General features: G+C 45.9%; 1 protein-coding gene across 1 annotated transcript; it reads left to right on the top strand.

The window, feature by feature from the left end:
- The first annotated feature begins 12,524 nt into the window (after positions 1 to 12,524).
- cryaa (crystallin, alpha A) lies at positions 12,525 to 22,753 on the top strand. Its single transcript, XM_056301463.1, has 3 exons — positions 12,525 to 12,722; positions 22,018 to 22,140; positions 22,544 to 22,753. The coding sequence occupies exons 1-3, from the start codon at positions 12,525 to 12,527 to the stop codon at positions 22,751 to 22,753; spliced, it is 531 nt and encodes a 176-aa protein (XP_056157438.1).
- Positions 22,754 to 23,038: the final 285 nt, after the last annotated feature.

Here is a 23,038-nt window from a genome sequence, read left to right as displayed (position 1 = left end):
CAAGATTGAACTCTTTGGCCTGAATGCCAAACGTCACGTCTGGAGGAAACCATGCACCTCTCATCACCTTGCTAATACCATCCCTACAGTGAAGCATGGTGGTGGCAGCATCATGCTGTGGGGATGTTCTTCAGCGGAAGGAACTGGGAGACTAGCCAGGATCGAGGGAAAGATGAATGGAGCAAAGTACAGAGAGATCCTTGATGAAAACCTGCTCCAGAGCGCTCAGGACCTCAGACTGGGGCGAAGGTTTACCTTTCAACACGACAACGACCCTAAGCACACAGCCAAGACAACGAAGGAGTGGCTTCGGGACAAGTCTGTGAATGTCCTTGAGTGGCCCAGCCAGAGCCCAGACTTGAACCCCATTGAACATCTCTGGAAAGACCTGAAAATAGCTGTGCAGCGACACTCCCCATCTAACCTTACAGAGCTCGAGAGGATCTGCAGAGAAGAATGGGAGAAATACCCCAAATATAGGTGTGCCAAGCTTGTAGCTTCATACCCAAGAAGACTTGAGGCTGTAATCGCTGCCAATGTGCCTCAACCAGGTACTGAGTAAAGGGTGTGAATACTTATGTACATGCAATATTTCAGTTTTTTATTTTTAATAAATTTGCAAAAATTTCTGCAAAACCTTTTTCGCTTTGTCATTATGGGGTATTGTGTGTCGATTGACGAGAAAAAACGGGAATTTAATCCATTTTGGAATAAGGCTGTAACATAACAAAATGTGGTAAAAGTGAAGGGGTGTTAATGCTTTCCGGATGCACTGTATGCATAAATGAGAGGGAGGACAGCGGAATGGTGAGGATGCAAGGAGTAGAGGTGATGAAGGCATATGAGTTTGGGTCAGCTGCCCAACGTAATGGGGAGTGCAGAAGAGAGGTGAAGAAGAGAGTGCAGGCAGGGTGGAGTGGGTGGAGAAGTGTGTCAGGAGTGATTTGCGACAGAAGGGTACCAGCAAGAGTTAAAGGGAAGGTTTACAAGATTGTTGTGAGACCAGCTATGTTATATGGTTTGGAGACAGTGGCACTGATGAAAAGACAGGAGGCGGAGCTGGAGGTGGCAGAGTTGAAGATGCTAAGATTTTCATTGGGAGTGACGAAGGACAGAATTAAGAATGATTATATTAGAGGGACCGCTCAAGTTGGACGGTTTGGCGACAAAGCAAGAGAGACAAGACTGAGATGGTTTGGACATGTGTGGAGGAGAGATGCTGGGTATACTGGGAGAAGGATGCTGAATATGGAGCTTCCAGGGAAGAGGAAAAGAGGAAGGCCAAAGAGGAGGTGTATGGATGTGGTGAGGGAAGATATGCAGGTGGCTGTTGTGACAGAGGAAGATCAGAAGATAGGAAGAAATGGAAACGGATGATCCGCTGTGGCGCAGCCGAAAGTAGTAGTAGTAGGAGGAGGAGGAGGAGGAGGAATGTTAAAAGTGATGGGAGTTATATTGGCCTTTTTCCCTTCTTTTTCTTATATACTTGGACTGGGTTTCATTGAGAAGTGATTGGAGGCGTGGTTAAGCAGTGTTTATAAGAGGACATCACTGTGAGGTGCGGGTGCGTCGCCTGGAGTTAATTAATGGCAGCAATTTGCATAAATACGCCTCAGAATATACCAATCTTAACATGTTTCCAGTACACTACAAGTCTACACCTTTCCAGCTCAACACCATCAACCTAAACTGAATTGACCTAACAAGACGGAGTCCGCCGTTTGCGGGAGCTGAGACCTATATGGCCGAGGCCTTGTCGGAGGGACCTACTAACTGCTAGTCTACTACCTCGGTAAGCTAGCCCACCTCCCGGCTATTTCTCTAAGTCTTGGAAATCAGTCATTCTTTCTGTTTCTTCCCTCGTTTTCGTCTTTTCTACACACTCCAGGTTAGCACTAGTATTGCATGCTTAACTCTTAACCCCTAGACCTGACTAATCTGTAACATTACCCTCACTCATGAACAACACCCTGATTTACTTGAGGCAACAACTCATTCCCAACCCAGAGGGAGCAAGCCACCATTTTCTGGTAGAGAAACATGGCCTCAGACTTGGAGGTGCTGACTCTCATCCCATCCATTTCATACTCAGCTGCAAACCACCCCTGATGAAGCCAACAAAAACACATCACAGAGATTCAGTTCTGAGGTTCCCAAAACGGACACGCCCCTCACCTTGACTGCACCTTGAGATCCTATACATGAATATCACAAACAGATTCAGAGACAAAGGAAAGCCTTGGCAGAGTCCGACACCCACCGAAAAGGTGTTTGACTTTGTGCCGAAAATGCGGACACAGCTGGTATACAAGGACTGGATAGCTGGTAGCAACTGCCCGGTACCCCATTATCCCGCAGTACCCCCCACAGAGTGCCCCGGGGTGGTCCCCAAGTCCACAAAACTCATGTAGACTGGCTGGTCAAACTCCCATGCCTCCCTCAGCACTTCCGCAAGGGTAAAGAGTTGATCCGTTGTTCCATGGCCAGGACGGAATCTGCATTATTCCTCCTGGATCCGAGGTTCAACAATCGGTCGGAGCCTCCTTTCCAGCACCCTAGAGTAGACTTTCCCAGGGAGGCTGAGCAGTGTAATGCCCCAATAACTGGATCACACCCTCCGGTCCCCTTATTTAAATATGGGAACCACCACCCCAGTCTGCCACTCCACAGGTACTGTCCCGACCTCCACGCGACACTGAAGAGGCATGTCAGTCAAAACAGCCCAACTATTTCCAGCACCTTCAGCTTCTCAGGGTGAATTCCATCCACACCCTGTGCCTTGCCATCGAGCAGCTTCTTTACTACCTCAGACCTCTGTTAGGGATATAGGTGGGGCTTCCTCTGAGTCTTCAGTCTCTACCTCTTCCACTGAGGACGTGTTAGTCAGGTTCAGGAGTTCCTCGAAGTGTTCTTTCACCGCCCGACAACAACCCCAGTCCGGGTCATCAGTTTCCCTCCCCGGCTCAACACAACCTGAGTCAAGTCTTGCTTCCCCTTCCTGAATCACCAGATGGTTTGCCAAAACTTTCTTGAGGCCAATTGAAAGCTGATAGCCTCGCCAAACTCACACTCAAGTTTTTGCTTCCATGACCGCCAAAGCTGCAGCCTTTCTGGCCTCCTGGTACATGTCTGCTGCTTCAGGAGATCCCTGGGCCAACCATGGCTTCCCTCACCGCCGGTGTCCACCAGCGGGCTCTTAGGTTGCCACCTCGACAGGCACCAATGACCTAATGACCACAGCTCCTGCCTGCCGCATCTGCAATAGAGACTTTGAACATGGCCCACTCAGACTCCATGTCCCCAGCCTCCTTTGGGATACACGATAACTTCTTCTGGAGGTGGGAGTTGAAGACCTCACGGACAAGAGCCTCCGCCAGACGTACCCAGTTCACCCTCACTACATGTTTGGGTTTGCCAGGTCTATTTCCACCATCTGATCCAACTCACCACCAGGTGGTGATCAGTTGACAGCTCGGCTCCTTCACCCAAGTGTCCAAAGCATACGGCCACAGATCTGATGATACGACCACAAAGTCTATCATCGATCTTCAGCCTAAGATGTTCTGGTACCAAGTACACTTATGAATGACCTTATGTTCGAACATGGTGTTTGCTATGGCCAATCCATTACTCTCACATAAGTCCGATAACAAGGCACCGCTCAGGTTCCACTCGGGGAGGCCATTCCTCCGTCCAAACTTTCAAAGATCTTTTCAGCAGCAGTTTTTGCTGACTTGTTGGTACATGTGTATGCCTGGCCAAAGCGTGTGAAATGAAATATGACAACTAGGATATATTCATATCCTCCTTTACAGCTTTCCAGATGCAGATTGTCTATTGAAACCATCTCAAAGGGGTATGTGGTAACTAAATTAACCAGCAGTGCTCCTGTTGGCTTCGTCGGATGCTTCCGTTTCAGGCAGCTACACACCTTGGTCACATAATGGTCCACATCTCTTTGCGTATGAGGCCAATAGAATCGATCACGGATCAAGCTGTGTCCACTCCACTCCGAGATGCCCCATTTCGTAATGCAGCTCCATGTAGATCAGCGGATGGAATATTTCGAGCAACACTAGTTGATCATGAGCCGCTGACTTTCTGTAGAGGATATCATCTTTGTTGACATACAGCTTGTTTCTCTGCCTTAGTAGAACAGATGTGTCATCATGCCGGTCTCTTCCTCTGAGATGAGGCCACTTCCCTGTCATGACATACTCTTGCCAATGATGGGATCATCCTCTTGTGTTTTCTTTAGGTTCTCTGTGGAGATTTTGGCCACTGTGGCTGTTACTCGTTCATGCTCTACCTCAGTACATGCTGCAGTGATGGTGGCTGAAAACATCTACGGCTCATGTTCATGGGAGTCAAGTTGGAGTGCCTGTGTGACAGCTCCATGTCCAGTGGCATTCACGACAAGCCATCGGCATCTCCATTTACTTTCCCAGGCCGGTACTTAATTGAGAACTTAAAGTGTGCTAACTCAGCAATCCACCACTATGTTGTGGCGTTCAGCTTTGCTGTGGTCAAAACTTAGGATTATTGTCAGTGTACACAATGAATGGGGGCACATAATACAGGTACTCCTGAAATATTTCACAAATTGCCCACTTCACTGCTATAAACTAACTTTCCAGAATGGCGGTGGTAATTCTTTTCTAGAGCAGTTAGTGTTCTCGACCCATAACTGATGACCACCAGCTTGCTTTGTTGTCTCTGGTACAGTATTGCACCGAGCGCTCCTGAGATGCAACACAAAAGGCTTCTCAAAGTCGGGGTAACCTAGGAGTGGTGGATGCAGCAGGTATTCTATAAGCTGGCAGAGCACTTCCTGGTGTTCTGTCCAGGTGGTCAACTGGCTTGAGGGTAGCTGGTCTGACTTGTTGCATTTCCTGCTACTCCTACTTGCACTTGATCCCTATTATCTGGAGTAATTTCAGTGGATAAGACTGTACAGTGGCTTGGCAATGTGTGAGAAGTTCGGGATATATGGGCGATATATATACAATAGGAACCCCAACATTTTCCTCAGTTCTCCCACAGTCACGGGTTTACGGTCTTTGGGCGCTTGTACTGGTGCTATCTCAGCAGGACCCATGCAGTAGCCTTCTTTGGATGCAGTCTTTCCTAGGAATTTCACCTTGTCTTTAAACACTTCATACTTTTTAGCTGTCAGATTTACCCCATGTGCTTGATAGCGATGTAACACCTCTCTCATATCACACAGATGGTTCTCAAAAGACGCTGTGGACAAGATTGTCATCCAAATATGGCTGAGATGTTTCATCCCTCAAACCCACGAAGCACTCCTCCATACTGCACTGGAACTCTGTTGGAGCTGAGGACAGGCCGAAGGAGATCCTTTCCCACTCGTATAACCCCAACGTTGTTATAAAGGCTGTAAGTGGTCTGCTACTCTCCTCAAGAAAACCCTGATGGTATGCCTTGCCCTAGTCCAGCACCGAGAACCACGCAATCCCACTCAGACTGTTCAGTAGGTCCTGCACTAGAGGGATAGGGTGACGGTCAGGAATGGGTTTCTGATTTAGCTCATGGTAATCCATGCACAGACGCAAACTCCAATCCTTCTTACGCACACAGACTATTCGTGATGACTATGGGGACCGAGATTTCTGAGTCCATCCTCTATTCAATAGGTCCTCCAAATGCTCCACCTCCTTGTGGAGCGGTTTGGGTACTGAGGTGTAGGTGCACCTTACCGGGTTGTGTCACTCAAGCCTGATATTTAACTGCAAGGATAGAATGTATCCCACATCATCTCATCTTCTCAGAGCATCTGTCTCACCTTTTCCTGCTGATCTGGAGTTAGGTGATCAACTGAAACTGGAGGGTCTCATGAATCATGTTTGTCTGTGTCTAGCTGCCTGTGTTCCCCTTTGTGCTTTTCAGGAACACTGTCTGTGTTGGCTGTGTTTTCACTAGCACTGGCAGTTTTGGCTATGTGTTCACTAGTGCTGGCTGATCATACATCCACTGGGTAAATAGTCTTGACTTCCTATAGCTTTCCCAGCACTGTGCTAGGGATGAGGGTAATATCATGGTTGCTGACATTTATGACAGGGATAGCCACCCTAGACCAATTCCCCTTCTGCAGGCAGATGATGGTTTCAGTAACGTTCACCTCCTCCTGTTCAAAAATGACTTACTGTTTTGTGGAAAGGGGACCTGTCCTCACACTGCACTTAACCTCCATGGTCTGGCCTGCCAGAATCACTGTCTTGTCTCACCACACCCTCCTTGTCATTCTGGTCACAACTCTGCACTATGTGGATCAACAAATTTGCTTTTTTACAGTCAATGGAGAAAGCTTCTCTTACCACAACACCTGTAACTTATGGATGTTGCCCCATTCCATTCATCACCAGATACTCAATCACATTGTAGCCAATGATCGGGGGCTCTGCTACTCCTGGGCTCATTAGAAACAAGCACTGGCACAAGCAGTTCTGGCTGTGGACCCCTCTTTGATCCAGGCTTCTTTTTCCCCCCTTTTTCTCTCCAATTGTATCTGGCCAATTACCCCACTCTTCCGAGCTGTCTGGTCGCTGCTCCACCCCCTCTGCCAATCCGGGGAGGGCTGCAGACCACCACATGCCTCCTCCGATACATGTGGAGTCGCCTGCTGCCTCTTCTCACCTGACAGTGAGGAGTTTCACCAGGGGGACGTAGTGCGTGGGAGGATCACGCTGTTCCCCTCTCCCCCCCCCAAACAGGCGCCCCGACCAACCAGAGGAGGCGCTAGTGCAGCGACCAGGACACACACCCACATCCGGCTTCCCACCCACAGACATGGCCAATTGTGTCTGTAGGGACGCCCAACCAAGCTGGAGGTGACACGTGGACTCAATCCAGCGATCCCCGTGTTGGTCAGCAACGGACTAGATCGCCACATTACCTGGATGCCCCCTTTGATCCAAGCTTGAACTTCAGCTCAACCCAGTCCACAAAGGGTATGGGTGTCTGCTTTGCTGCTTTGCCAACCAGGGTTTCGTCCTCACTCAGGAGTTCATCCAGGCATGCCTCTCTCCAGTTTTCATTGATAACTGTGACCTGTGAACCTGTATCCCACAGTGCTTGTGTTGCTACTCCTTCGAAGAAACAATCCACCATGCACTTCTTCCTGATGAGGGCCTTCAGCTTGGCTCGGCGATGTAAAGAGAGATGAATGGCATAAATAGTGCCAACAGTCCGTTCATCCTTCACACTGTTCTCTAACTCCGCCCCCAGCTGCCTGATTCTATTGCACAGCAACTCATGCACCTTGTCATCTGGCTCAGCTTGGCTTGGAGTTAATGATTTTGGGGGTGTGACAATCTGGATCGTCACTTTCATGCCATCAGATGTCCTTACCAGCCTCCTTTGTCCGCTACAGCCTCTTGAGAAGTGCCCCAACTGTCCACACTTGAAACAGTGTTCACACTGGTCACCTTGCTCCTGACATGCCTTACATCCTTTCCTAATACTCAGTCTTCCTTGGCAGGTGGACCCTTGAATGTTAGTTATGTTTTTCCTTATTTCAGCCATTTCCTCTCAGCAGCCTGACTGTTTAGCGGGAGCTGTGGGTATTTTTCTGCTAAGCTCATTTCTTTAGCTGTTTTCTGGCTGGTTTGTGCTGTGCTCTCTCTTTTCCTCACTATCAGTGTTTCCGGCATTTTCTTTTATTTGCTCAACTAATTTCAGCATTGTCCTTGAGTAATACATTGCCATAACCTTCTCTTCATCATTAATCACATTGCTCAAGGATTCAGTGATAGTCTGATTAACACTCGCCTTGTTATGACATTTCCACTGGGACTTCCGCTTCAACACACACCTCTTTGAGTTGATCCAGTTGCAGACGCCATAATCTCTCAGACACGGTCTCTGCCAACTGCTCCACATCCTTTGTGTTTGATGTTGCCACGCCACCGAAGACGCACGCTCCCGTTGTCAATCGAAGGCAGTCTCTGTCCCGTTTTTTTTCTTCCTGCCACATTGAGCGCGACGCTAATCATCCCAGCGGTGCCTCCAATATTTGTTGCACACTTGACACATAAGGAACTTTCAGGTGTGCATAAATTGAAAATAATCTTTTATTTCTCTTTCTGGCAATACAGAGACACAATCACATCAGCTAACGCAGCTGCACTCCCGGCTGTGTCCCTCTACTCTCTTTTTGGACACACCCTCCGGCGCCTTCCCCAAAGGACCCCTAAGCTGCCCAAAGTGCCTGTGTGAGCTTTACTCACTGTAACTATAATTCAACTAAAATATTACAGATATTGTTGGAAATGAACAAAAATAAAAATACTACATGCGAAGGGGGGCGGTCCAGTGTCCATGTGTCCAACATTACTGTGGATCCCACATATATGTGTGGAAGTAAACCCAACTATGTATCTAGTTGGTACCACTCCACCTTCTGCACCAGTTCAAGCTCCTACCCTGCCAGAGAGGGGACATTCCAAGTCCCAAGGACCAGTTTGCGATGCCGGAAGTCAGCGCGCCCCAGTCCCTGCCTTTGCCTGCCGCATGACCTGCATTGCACCCTACCCCAATGCTCATCCCTGCGGCTGGTGGGTCCATGGAATGGTGGCTCCATGTTGTTTTTTGGGGCTGGGCCCGACTGGGCCCCATGGGCTAAGGCCCGGCCACCAGATGCTCGCTGGCAAGCTCCCTTCCAAGTCTGGCTCCACGAGGGGGTCCTGGTTTCCCTTTTCCGGATGAGGTGCTGTGACTCTACTGTCATAAATTCATTGGGTTTTTTGGGAATCACTTTTAGTCTGGCCCCTCCCCTGAGATCACTTTGCCTTGGGAGACCCGACCAGGAGCTATTGCCCCTGTACTTTTACAATTGTGCTTTGACAAAGTGAGATGCACAGGGCAAAAGGGCCATTGTTCTTAATTTAATTTACCGTGCCATAGGGATGCGATTCCCAACTGACTCTAAAATGTGCAAACGCTTGGGTCAAATATGAAGTGGCATCATGCTCATTCTCAACCCAGTTCAGTTAAAATCCTAGGGGTGGGTGGGAAATTGCATGTAAAGGTTTTGTGCATAAGAAACTTTGGTAACACTTTAGTATGGGGAACATAAAAAAACTTAATTACTAGTGAATTAGTAATGATCAAGATGTCACTTTAGTATGGGGAACATATTCTAAGTAACAAAAACTTAATTTACAGTAATGTAACACTATGAACACTTGTCGTTTTGTGTGTTGTTATGTAAGAACAGACCATATTCATTAAGTGTTGGTAAGGGAGAATAACTCTTCTTGTGGTACTACCACCTTATAAAGGCCGTACTAAGCAAAGCATATTGAGATGGTACTACTAATAAGCAATACTTCTGAGGTTATAGAGGGAAAACTCATAGTTAATGGCTTACTGGTTGTATAACAAGGCCATGCAGAATAAGGCATTAATGAGTACGTAATAATGACCAATTAAGAGCCAATATGTTGCTAATTTGCATGCTAATAAGCACCTAATTAATGGTGACTATGTTCCCCATACTAAAGTGTTACTGAAACTTTAAACATGACACCTGAGATATGTTTGCTAAAGACACCATTATTTGAGTGGGAAATGCCATTTGTAATTTTATTAAAACTGATTATCTGATAAAACTGTGATTCTTTAGATAATTAATAAAAACAGAAGTTATTGTAATAAAATACGTGTTACTGTAAACTAATATTGAGCTCTAAATAAATCTCCTAGTTCGACACACTGTCTGTGTGAGTGTGTGTGTGTGTGCATTAAAATGTGCATATGGTGACAGACCTACCTGTGCAGCCTGCTTTTAATCCGGTCATAAAATTTGAAAGACAAGATTGTGATATAGAGCAGTAAACAGGAATGGGTATTCCAGCAGTCCTCTTTCATAACATAAGACTGAGAGAGGTGTAGGAAATTAGACATGTATATATTTTATCATTAGAACTGCTATGAAGGTAGATATGATGTTCGCAGATGACACTGATCTGTAGTGAGAGTAGGGTGCAGGTGGAGGAGAGCCTGGAGGGGTGGAGGTATGCACTGGAGAGAAGAGGAATGGAAGTCAGTAGGAGCAAGACAGAATACCTATGTGTGGATGAGAGGGAGGACAGTGGAATGGTCAGGATGCAAGGAGTGGAGGTGACGAAGGCATTTGAGTTTAAATACTTGGGGTCAACTGTCCAAAGTAACGGGGGGTGTAGAAGAGAGGTGAAGAAGAGAGTGCAGGCAGGGTGGAGTGGGTGGAGAAGTGTGTCAGCAGTGATTTGCGACAGAAGGGTACCAGCAAGAGTTAAAGGGAAGGTTTACAAGATGGTGGTGAGACCAGCTATGCTGTATGGTTTGGAGACAGTGGCACTGATGAAAAGACAGGAGGAGGAGCTGGAGGTGGCAGAGTTGAAGATGATAAGATTTTCATTGGGAGTGATGAAGAAGGACAGGATTAGGAAGGAGTATATTAGAGGGACAGCTCAGGTTGGACGGTTTGGAGACAAAGCAAGAGAGGCAAGATTGAGATGGTGTGGACATGTGTGGAGGAGAGATGCTGAGTATATTGGGAGGAGGATGCTGAATATGGAGCTGCCAGGGAAGAGGAGAAGAGGAAGGCCAAAGAGGAGGTTTATGGATGTGGGGAGGGAGGACATGCAGGTGGCTGGTGTGACAGAGGAAGATGCAGAGGACAGGAAGAGATGGAAACGGATGATCCGCTGTGGTGACCCCTAATGGGAGCAGCCAAAAGTAGTAGTGGTAGTAGTAGTAGTAGTAGTAGTGGTAGTAGTAGTAGTAGTAGTAGTAGTGGTAGTAGTACTGCTATGACGGTAACTATATGATGTGCAGCAGTGGAGTCCAGAACAACTTTCCCTATGGGGAAACTAAAGTACATTGTATTGTATGGTATTTTATCGTATCGTGTTGTGGATAGATGGTAGTAGTAATGTGTTACATAAACATGACAGATTTCATCCCAGAGCTTTATCAGTAATCAACAAAAGCTCATACAGAAGTTTAAGATGTTCTCAACACAGGTAAAGACATTCAATAGTCTGTAGCCAGTAACCTGAGGTTGGATGTCTGTCCTGCGTGGCAGTGTTATGCCTCGATAGAAACAGGACAAGTCAATCCAGTAGTTAAAACAATCTGTGTTTACCTTTCTGAATCATTGTGAGATCACCCTAAAATAGACTTCACAAAGTCAGCTACAACAGCGATGAAATATCTAAGTTCTTTGACAGCCTTCATGTACACATTTACATGACTGTGGCACAAGGGGCCCAGTTTGCTGTCATGTCTTTGTAACACGCTGGACAAATATGTGACCGCCACGTGACTAATGTTTTGCTGTTGGCTCGAAGAGCCATGTGAGCACCACTGGTATAACCACGACAAATGCCAAGCTGCTAAGCCCCCGAGCCACGGCTAATGATGACAACAGGAGGGAGGGGGGAAAGCGGTCCAGGGAGAGTGTGTCAGAACAACATCCCTTCTAGCAGTCCTGGGACATTGTGGTGACACCAACATGCAGCACCACTGACATCTGCATGAGGATGTCATCAGTACTCATCACAGGAGCAAAACATGATTTTCCAGCTCATGGATCATTTGGTGATGGGTGAAGTTCATATACGTTAATGTAAAATCATGAATGTTTCCTCGGGACAGACAGTACAGAAGTGATACTGTCAGTAAGAAGGACATGTCTGACCTACGTTTTTTCAGCATCATTGATTTTAAGTTGTACCCGACATCGCCTCTCCTCTCAAGTTTATCTGTTGGGAGTGGATTGTTGCTTCATGAACCTATCCCTTACCATCCCTTGGCCGATAATGTCCCCAAATCTGCCCTTCATCCAAGCAGAGGACCCGAACAATGCAGCGGCATGATGTCACCAGCGGTGTCTGTCTGAGAGGCTGAGAGAGACAGAGAGGATTTGTCTAGTGCCAAGGTCACACGGTGAGCCAGCTTTGTTCTGGTGTAGTGAGGCCCTGTCCTACGCAGAGCCAGGTAAAACCCCTCTGTCGCTTCCTTTTCATACGTGTCTGACCTTATCTCTCTCCGTCTCGCATCCCCACTGCCTTCCTCTTTTTGTTTCTTTCCTTTTCTTTCTTTTAGCCGGGGTTTGTTTTGGCTGGCTGGCTGTCTGGTTGACTGTTGGCACTTGGTCCCAACGTTGGCCTTCCCAACAGCGGGTTTGACTAACCCATTGAATGCTGATTCTGCTGACTGGGCCCATCCCAGCATGACATAATGTCATTCCACAAAGATCCTGATGTAAGCCCCCCATTCTACCTCAAAGGTATATAAAGAGAAAGCTGCTGCATGGGACAGAACATACGCAACCGAGGAACCCTAACTTCCTCTTGCTGCTTTGCATCCATTTGTCTTTGACTCACCTATTTTTCTTCTCATCCCTACAAGCATCCTCAAAAGCGCCACAGACAGAACAGCTGACCGGGCATCTGTAACTCCAGACCTGAGTTGAGCCACAGCCAAGCTAGCCATATTCAGCAGTGTGCCCAGACAAAATGGATATTGCAATCCAGCATCCCTGGTTCAGACGTGCCCTAGGCTCCATCTACCCTGCCCGGCTCTTTGACCAGTTTTTTGGGGAGGGCATGTTTGATTATGACCTGTTCCCCTACACTGCCTCCACCATCAGCCCCTATTACAGACAGTCGATGTTCCGCGGCTTCCTGGATTCCAACAACTCTGGCATCTCTGAGGTAAACAAGACTTCCTGTTTGCTTGCTTTTTCCTGCTAGGAAAATGACATTTGTTGTGTTTCTGAACATATGTAGAAAACTTTTCCATACATACACATATATACACATATATACACACACACACATATATATATATATGTGTGTGTGTGTGTATATGTATGTATGTATGTATGTATGTATATATATATATATATACATATATGTGTGTGTGTATATATGTGTATATGTGTATATATATGTATGTATAGACAACTGCCACGTTTACATAGAATCAAAATTCTGTCCCCCCTTGCATTCCTTGTCTTAAAGCGGACCTCCCTGTATGGACCATTTCTGTCGACTAGATTTTACACCTTTTTCATTTCCCCCTTTTTTTTTGCTGCTTCTACAAATTTAGTCGAATTTTCACACAGACGTTGCATAAAAAACTTGTCGGTGTTTTTTTTATGTTCAATACTCTTTTGCTATAATTGGCTTCCAAATGTGCACGGCATGCTGTGGGCGGGGCCTACTATACAAAAACTACCATAACTCATCAATACATAATGCTAGCTCGACCAAACTTTTAATGTATTTATATATATTTTTGTACTTTTTCGTATAAAAGTATAAATGTGGACTATTGGCTATGGTGCCATTTCGCCTTCAAACGTTTAAATGCCGACAATCTGGTCCCTGCAAATCCCCAAAACAAGCCCGCTTCATCGGTGTACTCCCCTCTTGCTGCCACACGCCGCCATGCCAAACAAAAGGGACTGCTGCCATTCCCACGTGTGCTAAGATCTATCTTTTGCTCTTCTTCTTACAAATGTGATCCAAACTTCCCCAACTCTGGCACACAACCTTAAGACATCCACGTTTGGTTTTTTGTGTTTTGTTTTTGATTCCATGTTGGTTGACGAGGCTTTCAAGTACTGTTGGTGAGGCCTATTGTACAATAATTGCCATGTCTAAGTAAGAAACTGTGTAATTCCAACGACATGTGGTGCAATTATCTAGACATCAACTCTAAGACACTGTGCAAAAGTAAGTGGTGTTTTAACAACGTCATCACTTTAAATCGCCATAGACATCCATTGTGTTTGCGTCTTAGTGGTAGTAAATACAGTAAAAACGCCATTTTTACCAAATTCAACAATGCTCTGTACTGTACACTGACCAAACAAAAACAATGTATGTGTAGGCGGTGCGATAATAACCCATTTAATGTTTTGGCTAATATCTTTGAAACCTTTCGTTGTAGAAACAAAAACTTTATTTTCTTTATACTTTTACTACCCTGGATTCCTTGGCTAGAGCCACCGGGGTTTCACTCCTACCTGAGACGACCATGGATTTTAAAACTCTGTATTGTGTCAAGATAAATACCCAGTTGAGATACCCATGCATTACACATGTTAGTATTTCTGTTATGAAACTAACTGACACCAAAATTAACATTTCAACAACTATGATAGTGTAACGTGCACGGTGAAGTAGACACGTTGGTCTCTTTAGTGGACTGGTTAACGTTGTCGCTTGCGGAGCGGGAGACCCGGGTTCGCGTCCCGGCTGTGGCGACGGTTCCCCGAATTCGCTACGATGCTGTTTTTAAACAACTTAAACTCCAGAGACACGTGGTCGAACTTAGATAGCAAAAGTGAAAATATTACCCGAAAAACAAGACGGAAAACACATATTGCTAATCTAACAAACGTAGCAAGGCCTATAAAACGTGAGACATGTAGAAAAGAACTGACGATAAATCTTGAAACGGTCCCAAACACCGACCGGAACTTCAAAACTACTGGAACGACCGCCACGGTGTTTCAACTCCGTATCAATGCCCGGGTGACATAGGCGTGCATTACACCTGTTAGTGTGTCTCTTATGAAACTAACCGACACACTAACATGAACAACTTTAATACAAGTTTCCAAACCATCTAAAATGGCCGCCGTCCGTCCGTCCATTATGCTGCCTATCCCAGCAGCCACTGCGCGGCAGGCGGGGAGACGCCGACGCCAGTAAACACCGCGAGGCGTCGGTGGTAGTCATGGTGCGTCTGTAACCGGACACGTTGGACGTCGTCACAAATCAAGTTGAGACCAGTTCTCTCCACTGGAGGGCGCTGGGTGTTTCCAGGACACAGCGACGAACTCCACGAAGGAAATGACGCAACCAGCACGCGTCATAACTGGTCACATGACGCGCACGATGACGTGCAAATACGCGCGGTCATTTTAGGTAAAGCTTATCTTTTTTTTCGTGCAATTGATCTAAAACTCGTTTTAGTTTAGTTTTGTTTTGTTGTTTATTTGACAGGGACAACACACAACTTTACAACTGCGCCAGAGTTAGCCGGCAGCTAATTTGCAGATGCAAAATTAATTTTTGCATCTGCAAATTACTAAAAAAAATAATTTGCAGATGCAAAATTAATTTTTGCATCTGCAAATTACTAAAAAAAAATAATCTGCAGATGAAAAATAATGTGCAGATGCAAATCGTAATGCAAATATAGACAATTCTAGGGGCATTCAGGGAGCGGCAGGTCTGTATCTTTTTTTTTCACAAACGAATTAAAAGTTTGAAAAGCCCAAACAGTGAGAGTGAGCGCCTTGCTCATTTTCGTGAAGATAAAGTTAAGCCAGGCACATTTCTGTATTGCTCCATTAGCCGTCATTTTGAACATTTTCAAGATCTGAAAACTGTTTTTTCACTACTCCTTCATATTTATTCTAATCTTGACCAAATGTTGCCCACCGCCTCATTGCAACATTGTGCACAAAAGTTGCATTTCGTTTATATTTATTTATTTATTTATTTGATTTTGCTATAATTGGCTTTCAAATTTGGATCAGATGCTATGGGCAGTATGTAATTTTAAAAAGTGTCATAACACTTGAACAGTGTTTTACTTGGAATGCTGGTTGAAATTTAGACTCTACCACCAAAAAACATTTCACCAAAGAGGGGCGCTATAGCGTCCTTTTACACTAGGTGAGGCCTATTGTGACAAAATTTACATAACTCATGAGTGCCGTCTCAGCCAAATTTGGTACACATGAGCCTTGATGTGCTATAAAAAATGGTGGAATTTTGTCACCAATTGTATTCACATTTAAAAGTATCAAGATTTATGAAAGATACAAAATTTATCACACTTGCACATTGGTCCACAGCACCCGGATGCTTCAGAGCTCTTAGGTGCTTGGACCCCACTAGCTGCTTGGTGTTTGTAGCTGCCTCTGTTATTATCATCATTTTATTATCAATATTAGGGACCCCAGCACATGTTGATTCTTTTCGGGTTGTTATTATTATTGTTATTATTATTATTGTGTCCCTTAAAGGATCTGTAGGTCAGAAACTGTTAGAGCTACAATCACAAAACTTGACAGATAGATTAATCCCTCACTATTTAGACAAACATTTTGAAAAAAATAAAACATAAAAATACAATAAAATACACATTTATCAACCCAAAGGTGGTGCTATAATAGTGTCTTTCATGTTTTGGTCCGTAACTTCTCAACCGTAAGCCGCAGAGACAAGATTCTTGGCCAGTTGCACTTAGTTCTGTTCTTGACTCAACAGCAAAGACAAATAGTTTGCCATTGCACATGACAGAGTAGCCTCCTGAAGCCATCTGACATCTTGCGAGTTTGGTGTTCACTATGCCACATACAGCCTGGGCAGCATCCATTGGAAACCTACTGAGGTCAGCCGCTGGAAGATGGGCCAGTCAGCGGAGAGTGATTTAGATGACAACAACTAAAAGCTCTGTATCTTGAAAACAAAAGCAGTAATTACTGTGCACCGAGACAGGTTAGCATCAATGCTGCTATGAGATCCGTTTGATCAAAGACAAGAACAGCAAAGAATAGTGTATAGAGCTAACAACGGCCTACGCCGATCCCCTTGCTAGGTGCAGGGGTGTTAGCTAGCGGACCAGCGCGTCATGACATTTGTGGCTCTGCCCGACTGAAGGCCGAGCCAGCTGCCTGCAAAGTCACTTTGATTAAGGCGCATTGCCAACGTCTAAGCATAAAGCAACGCTCACTGAGCCTTGCAGGACCGCAGTAAGCACAGCAATATAGCGGTGGTGGGCTGCTTAGCAGGCAGTGTTTCCCCTGCCTACCGTAGCCGTTAGCACACCAATCCCCGTCAACACTAAAATAAGAACGAGTGTTTTTATTTTAGCAAAATGGAAAAAGTACAACAACAAAAAAAATCATTTTGTGTACAACAGACTTACTGATTTTCAAAAAAGTCATCTACTGCGCATCCGGGCAGCGTAGCGGTCAGTTGCGTTGCCTACCAACACGGGGATCGCCGGTTCGAATCCCCGTGTTGCCTCCGGCTTGGTCGGGCGTCCCTACAGACACAGTTGGCCGTGTCTGCGGGTAGGAAGCCAGATGCGGGTATGTGTCGTGCTCGCTGCACTAGCGCCTCCTCTGGTCGGTCGGGGCGCCTGATCGGGGGGGTAGCGTGATCCCCCCCCACGTGCTACGTCCTCCTGGTGAAACTCCTCACTGTCAGGTGAAAAGAAGCGGCTGGTGACTCCACATGTATGGGAGGAGGCATGTGGTAGTCTGCAGCCCTCCCCGGATCGGCGGAGGGGGTGGAGCAGAGACCGGGACGGCTCGGGAGAGCGGGGTAATTGGCCAAGTACAGTTGGGGGGAAAAGAGGGGGGGTAATCTATTCGTTTTGTCCGCGAAATGCGAATTCTTATCATACATTCACGCAGAAGAGCTGCAGGACTGTGGACACGTGTCTTACTGTCTGGCACTGTGATGTCCACGGAGCTGTGTGGACACTTATCCAAAGGAATTGAACTCATCCATGACCTGGATGGATGACAAGATATGTGGATACTTGTGTTTCAGGAAACATAACATTTAACGTATCAAACTCGCTGTTTGATTTCACTAAAGATTGCTGCACATCCACACGTCAAGGCTCCAATGAGTTCAAACATGACTCATCATCAGATGAGATAACCTGTGTTTTTATACCGCATGTTTCTTAAAAATGATAATGTCATCAGGTAACAGTCAAGTATCTGCTAATTTGGTGATGTTCATGTTACTACACAAATCGCATATATGTACCCCTTTAAGCTTTGTGGACGCCATAATATTCCTAGACATGAAAAGTGTTTTGCAAAGCCTACGAAAATGTAATGTTTGGTTACAAAATGGTGAAATAGATTTTTTTTCACTTTCCACTTCCTGTAAAATTGGCTTCTTTGCAACTTTGTCTGGCAGCGACAACATTTACCGGAGTGACACTTTGCAAGCGCCATATATTGGAAGGCTGTGTGTTTAATGGTGGCCAAGGTATGAGGACAAAATGAACTAGAGGAAACAGTAAGGAAAAGAATTCCAACACAGTTCCCCCCTGTTGACCACATACGTGCATCTCACCACCCCACCACCTCGTAAAGCATGGTAGAACCCTGATAGAACCCCACCACCTCATAAAGCATGGTAGAACCCTGATAGAACCCCACCACCTCATAAAGCATTATAGAACCCTCATAGAACCCCACCAGCTGATAGAACACTGACAGAACCCCACCACCTGAGAGAACGCTGACAGAACTCCACCACCTGATAGAAAACTGACAGAACTCCACCAACCTATGGAACGCTGACAGAACTCCACCACCTGATAGAACCTGATAAAACCCCACCACCTGATAGAACACTGACAGACCCCCACCACCTGATAGAACACTGACAGAACTCCACCACCTGACAGAACACTGACAGAACTCCACCACCTGATAGATCGCTGACAGAACCCCACCACCTGATAAAACATGACAGAACCCCACCACCTGATAGAACACTGACAGAACTCCACCACCTGACAGAACGTTGACAGAACTCCACCACCTGATAGAACACTGACAGAACTCCACCACCTGATAGAACGCTGACAAAACTCCACCCCCTTATAGAACACTGACTGAACTCCACCACCTGATAAAACGCGATAGAATCCCACCACCTGATAGAACCAGATAGAACTCCACCACCTGATAGAACACTGGTATAACCCCACCACCTGATAGAACCTGATAGAATCCCACCACCTGATAGAACACACAATTCCTCCACCTCCACCTCTCCACTGAGCCTGGAGAGGTGGAGGTATGCACTGGAGAGAAGAGGAATGAAAGTCAGTAGGAGCAAGACAGAATACCTACAGTGCATCCGGAAAGTATTCACACCCCTTCACTTTCCCCACATTTTGTTATGTTACAGCCTTATTCCAAAATGGAATAAATTCCTTTTTTTTCATCAATCTACACACAATACCCCATAATGACAAAGCGAAAAAGGTTTTGTAGAAATTTTTGCAAATTTATTAAAAATAAAAAACTGAAATATTGCATGTACATAGGTATTCACACCCTCTGCCATGACACTCAAATTGAGCTCAGGTTCATCCTGTTTCATCTGATCATCCTTGAGATGTTTCTACATCTTGATTGGAGTCCACCTCTAGTAAATTCAATTGATTGGACATTATTTGGAAAGGCGCACACCTGTCTATATAAGGTCCCACTGTTGACAGTGCATGTCAGAGCAGAAACCAAGCCATGAAGTCAAAGGAATTGTCTGTGGACCTCTGAGAAAGGATTGTATTGAGGCACAGATCTGGGGAAGGGTACAAAAAATTTCTACAGCTTTGAAGGTCCCAAAGACCAGAGTGGTCTCCATCATTCGTAAATGGAAGAAGTTTGGATCCACCAGGACTCTTCCAAGAGCTGGCCGCCCAGCCAAACTGAGCAATCGGGGGAGAAGGGCCTTGGTCAGGGAGGTGACCAAGAACCCAATGATCACTCTGACAGCTCCAGCGTTCCTCTGTGGAGATGGGAGAACCTTCCAGAAGGACAACCATCTCTGCAGCACTGTACCAATCAGGCCTTTATGGTAGAGTGGCCAGACGGAAGCCTCTGCTCAGTAAAAGGCACATGACAGTCCGCTTGGAGTTTGCCAGAAAGCACCTAAAGGACTCTCAGACCATGAGAAACAAGATTCTCTGGTCTGATGAAACCAAGATTGAACTCTTTGGCCTGAATGCCAAACGTCACATCTGGAGGAAACCAGGCACCTCTCATCACCTTGCTAATACCATCCCTACAGTGAAGCATGGTGGTGGCAGCATCATGCTGTGGGGATGTTCTTCAGTGGCAGGAACTGGGAGAGTAGTCAGGATCGAGGGAAAGATGAATGGAGCAAAGTACAGAGAGATCCTTGATGTAAACCTGCTCCAGAGCGCTCAGGACCTCAGACTGGGGCGAAGGTTTACCTTTCAACACGACAACGACCCTAAGCACACAGCCAAGACAACGAAGGAGTGGCTTCGGGACAAGTCTGTGAATGTCCTTGAGTGGCCCAGCCAGAGCCCAGACTTGAACCCCATTGAACATATCTGGAAAGACCTGAAAATAGCTGTTCAGCGACACTCCCCATCTAACCTTACAGAGCTCGAGAGGATCTGCGGAGAAGAATGGGAGAAATACCCCAAATATAGGTGTGCCAAGCTTGTAGCTTCATACCCAAGAAGACTTGAGGCTGTAATCCTTGCCAAGGGTGCCTCAACCAAGTACTGAGTAAAGGGTGTGAATACTTATGTACATGCAATATTTCAGTTTTTTATTTTTAATAAATTTGCAAAAATTTCTACAAAACCTTTTTCGCTTTGTCATTATGGGGTATTGTGTGTAGATTGGTGAGGGAAAAAAGGAATTTAATCCATTTTGGAATAAGGCTGTAACATAACAACATGTGGGGAAAGTGAAGGGGTGTGAATACTTTCCGGATGCACTGTAGATACCCACCACCTGATAGGAAACTGATAGAACCCCACCACCTGATAGGAAACTGATAGAACCCCACCACCTGATAGGAAACTGATAGAACCCCACCACCTGATCGAACATTGACAAAACTCCACCACCTGATAGAACACTGATATAACCCCACCACGTGATAGAACCTGATCGAATCCCACCACCTGATAGGAAACTGATAGAACCCCACCACCTGGTAGAACACTGACAGAACCCCACCACCTGGTAGAACACTGACAGAACTCCACCACCCGATAGAACACTGATATAACCCCACCACGTGATAGAACCTGATCGAATCCCACCACCTGGTAGAACACTGACAGAACCCCACCACCTGATAGAACAATGATATTACCCCACCATGTGATAGAACCTGATAGAACACTGATAGAACCCCACCACCTGATAGGAAACTGATAGTACCCCACCACCTGATAGAACACTGACAGAACGCCACCACCTGACAGAACACTGATAGAACCCCACCACCTGATAGGAAACTGATAGAACCCCACCACCTGATAGAACACTGACAGAACTCCACCACCTGACAGAACACTGATATAACTTCACCACCTGATACAACCTGATAGAACACTGATAGAACTCCACCGCCTGATAGAGCACTGATATAACCCCACCACGTGATAGAACCTGATCGAATCCCACCACCTGATAGGAAACTGATAGAACCCCACCACCTGATAGAACACTGACAGAACTCCACCACCTGACAGAACACTGATATAACTTCACCACCTGATACAACCTTATAGAACACTGATAGAACCCCACCACCCGATAGAACACTTACAGAACTCCACCACCTGACAGAACACTGATATAACCCCACCACGTGATACAACCTGATAGAACACTGATAGAACCCCACCACCTGATAGAACACTTACAGAACTCCACCACCTGACAGAACACTGATATAACCCCACCACGTGATACAACCTGATAGAACACTGATAGAAACCCACCACCTGATAGAGTGTTTCTCGGGGAATCACTAGCAAGGCTGCAGTAGCATGGCTAACTATAGCTAAACTCTGGGTTTCTGTATACTGTCTGGTGCCTTAAGCTTTCCCTCCAACCCCATCATTTGACTTAAAATGTCATCTCAAGCTTTTAAAGTGGTTTGTTCTAAATAGTGACTTGCCTACACCCGTTCTGAACAGGGCAGGCAGCTATTAAACATAAAGCCCCCTGCATCGTCTACTCTCCTAGAGAGATCTCTATCAAAGAAAAAGTCAATGTCACACACTATTTGTCCCTAATAAGCCAGTCTTATCCTACATTCCCCCAGTTAGTTTGCCTTCAGCTGTCAGTTCTTACTACAGTATCACTGCTCTGTGCTCTTCTTCTCCTCTGTACCAGGTGAGGTCTACCACATTATCACTGCTCTGTGCTCTTCTTCTTCTCTCTACCAGGTGAGGTCTGACAGGGAGAAGTTCACAGTCTACCTGGATGTCAAGCACTTTTCTCCTGATGAGCTCAGTGTTAAAGTCACTGAAGACTATGTGGAGATCCAGGGCAAGCATGGCGAGAGACAGGTAGAGTCTCTACACTACAAGTACACACACACACACACATATCTCAAGACACACCCACATACATGCAAACATACACCTGCTAAAACATACAAAGCCATACCCAAACACACACACACACACACACACACATATATATGTGTGTGTGTGTGTGTGTGTGTGTGTGTGTGTGTGTGTGTGTGTACAATCCTACAAAGATTTAAAGTACTATAATGTCATTACTATGTCTTTAGAAAATATTGCAAAAGGGAAGAAATAGCAGAAAAGGAGGGTCTGGGGTCATGGGAGGGTTTATGCTGAGTTGACGGTGTTCTAGAGTACTGAGTTAAGATCAGTATTCAGCATTAATACAAGGAAATATTTCCAGAGCCCCATCACATTCATCTTCCTGTCGTCTCTCTTATAGGATGATCACGGTTACATCTCTCGAGAGTTTCATCGCCGCTACCGTCTCCCCTCCAGTGTTGACCAATCAGCAATCACCTGCACTCTGTCTGCTGATGGCCTCTTGAACCTGAGTGGCCCAAAGTTCATAGGCGGAGGAGACTCTGGCCACAGCGAGCGCAGCATCCCTGTCACCCGTGATGATAAACCCAACGCCGCAGCCTCTTCCTAGACTGCTAGGGGCCATAGCGGTTGTGCGAAGGGCCTCGGCGACAATAGGCCTGGGAGCGGATTATGGTTCACATACCTCAGTCTCCATCCTCCACTCCCTCACCTCTCCTTGCCCTAGTGCCTTCATCCTTAGAGTTCAACGATCTCCTCTTAGAGTCAGAATGTTTCTCATTTTTCCTTAGATGGTTCTTAGCACATTATTAAAGCATTATTAATATCGTTGTTAGGATCATCTGCATTCAGATGGATAAGTCAAAGTGATTAGGGCATTGGCATGAAACCAAAC

This window comes from Lampris incognitus, chromosome 21 (assembly GCF_029633865.1).
Source record: "Lampris incognitus isolate fLamInc1 chromosome 21, fLamInc1.hap2, whole genome shotgun sequence".
Taxonomy (NCBI): domain Eukaryota; kingdom Metazoa; phylum Chordata; class Actinopteri; order Lampriformes; family Lampridae; genus Lampris; species Lampris incognitus.
Note: the sequence above shows the minus strand (reverse complement) of the source record. Positions and strands in the feature narration are given on the sequence as shown.

Coding starts and splice junctions, on each gene's coding strand:
- cryaa (XM_056301463.1), top strand. CDS start 12,525: ATGGATATTGCAATCCAGCATCCCTGGTTCAGACGTGCCCTAGGCTCC. Junction 12,723..22,017: donor ACAACTCTGGCATCTCTGAG/GTAAACAAGACT, acceptor TCTCTCTACCAG/GTGAGGTCTGACAGGGAGAA. Junction 22,141..22,543: donor GCAAGCATGGCGAGAGACAG/GTAGAGTCTCTA, acceptor TCTCTCTTATAG/GATGATCACGGTTACATCTC.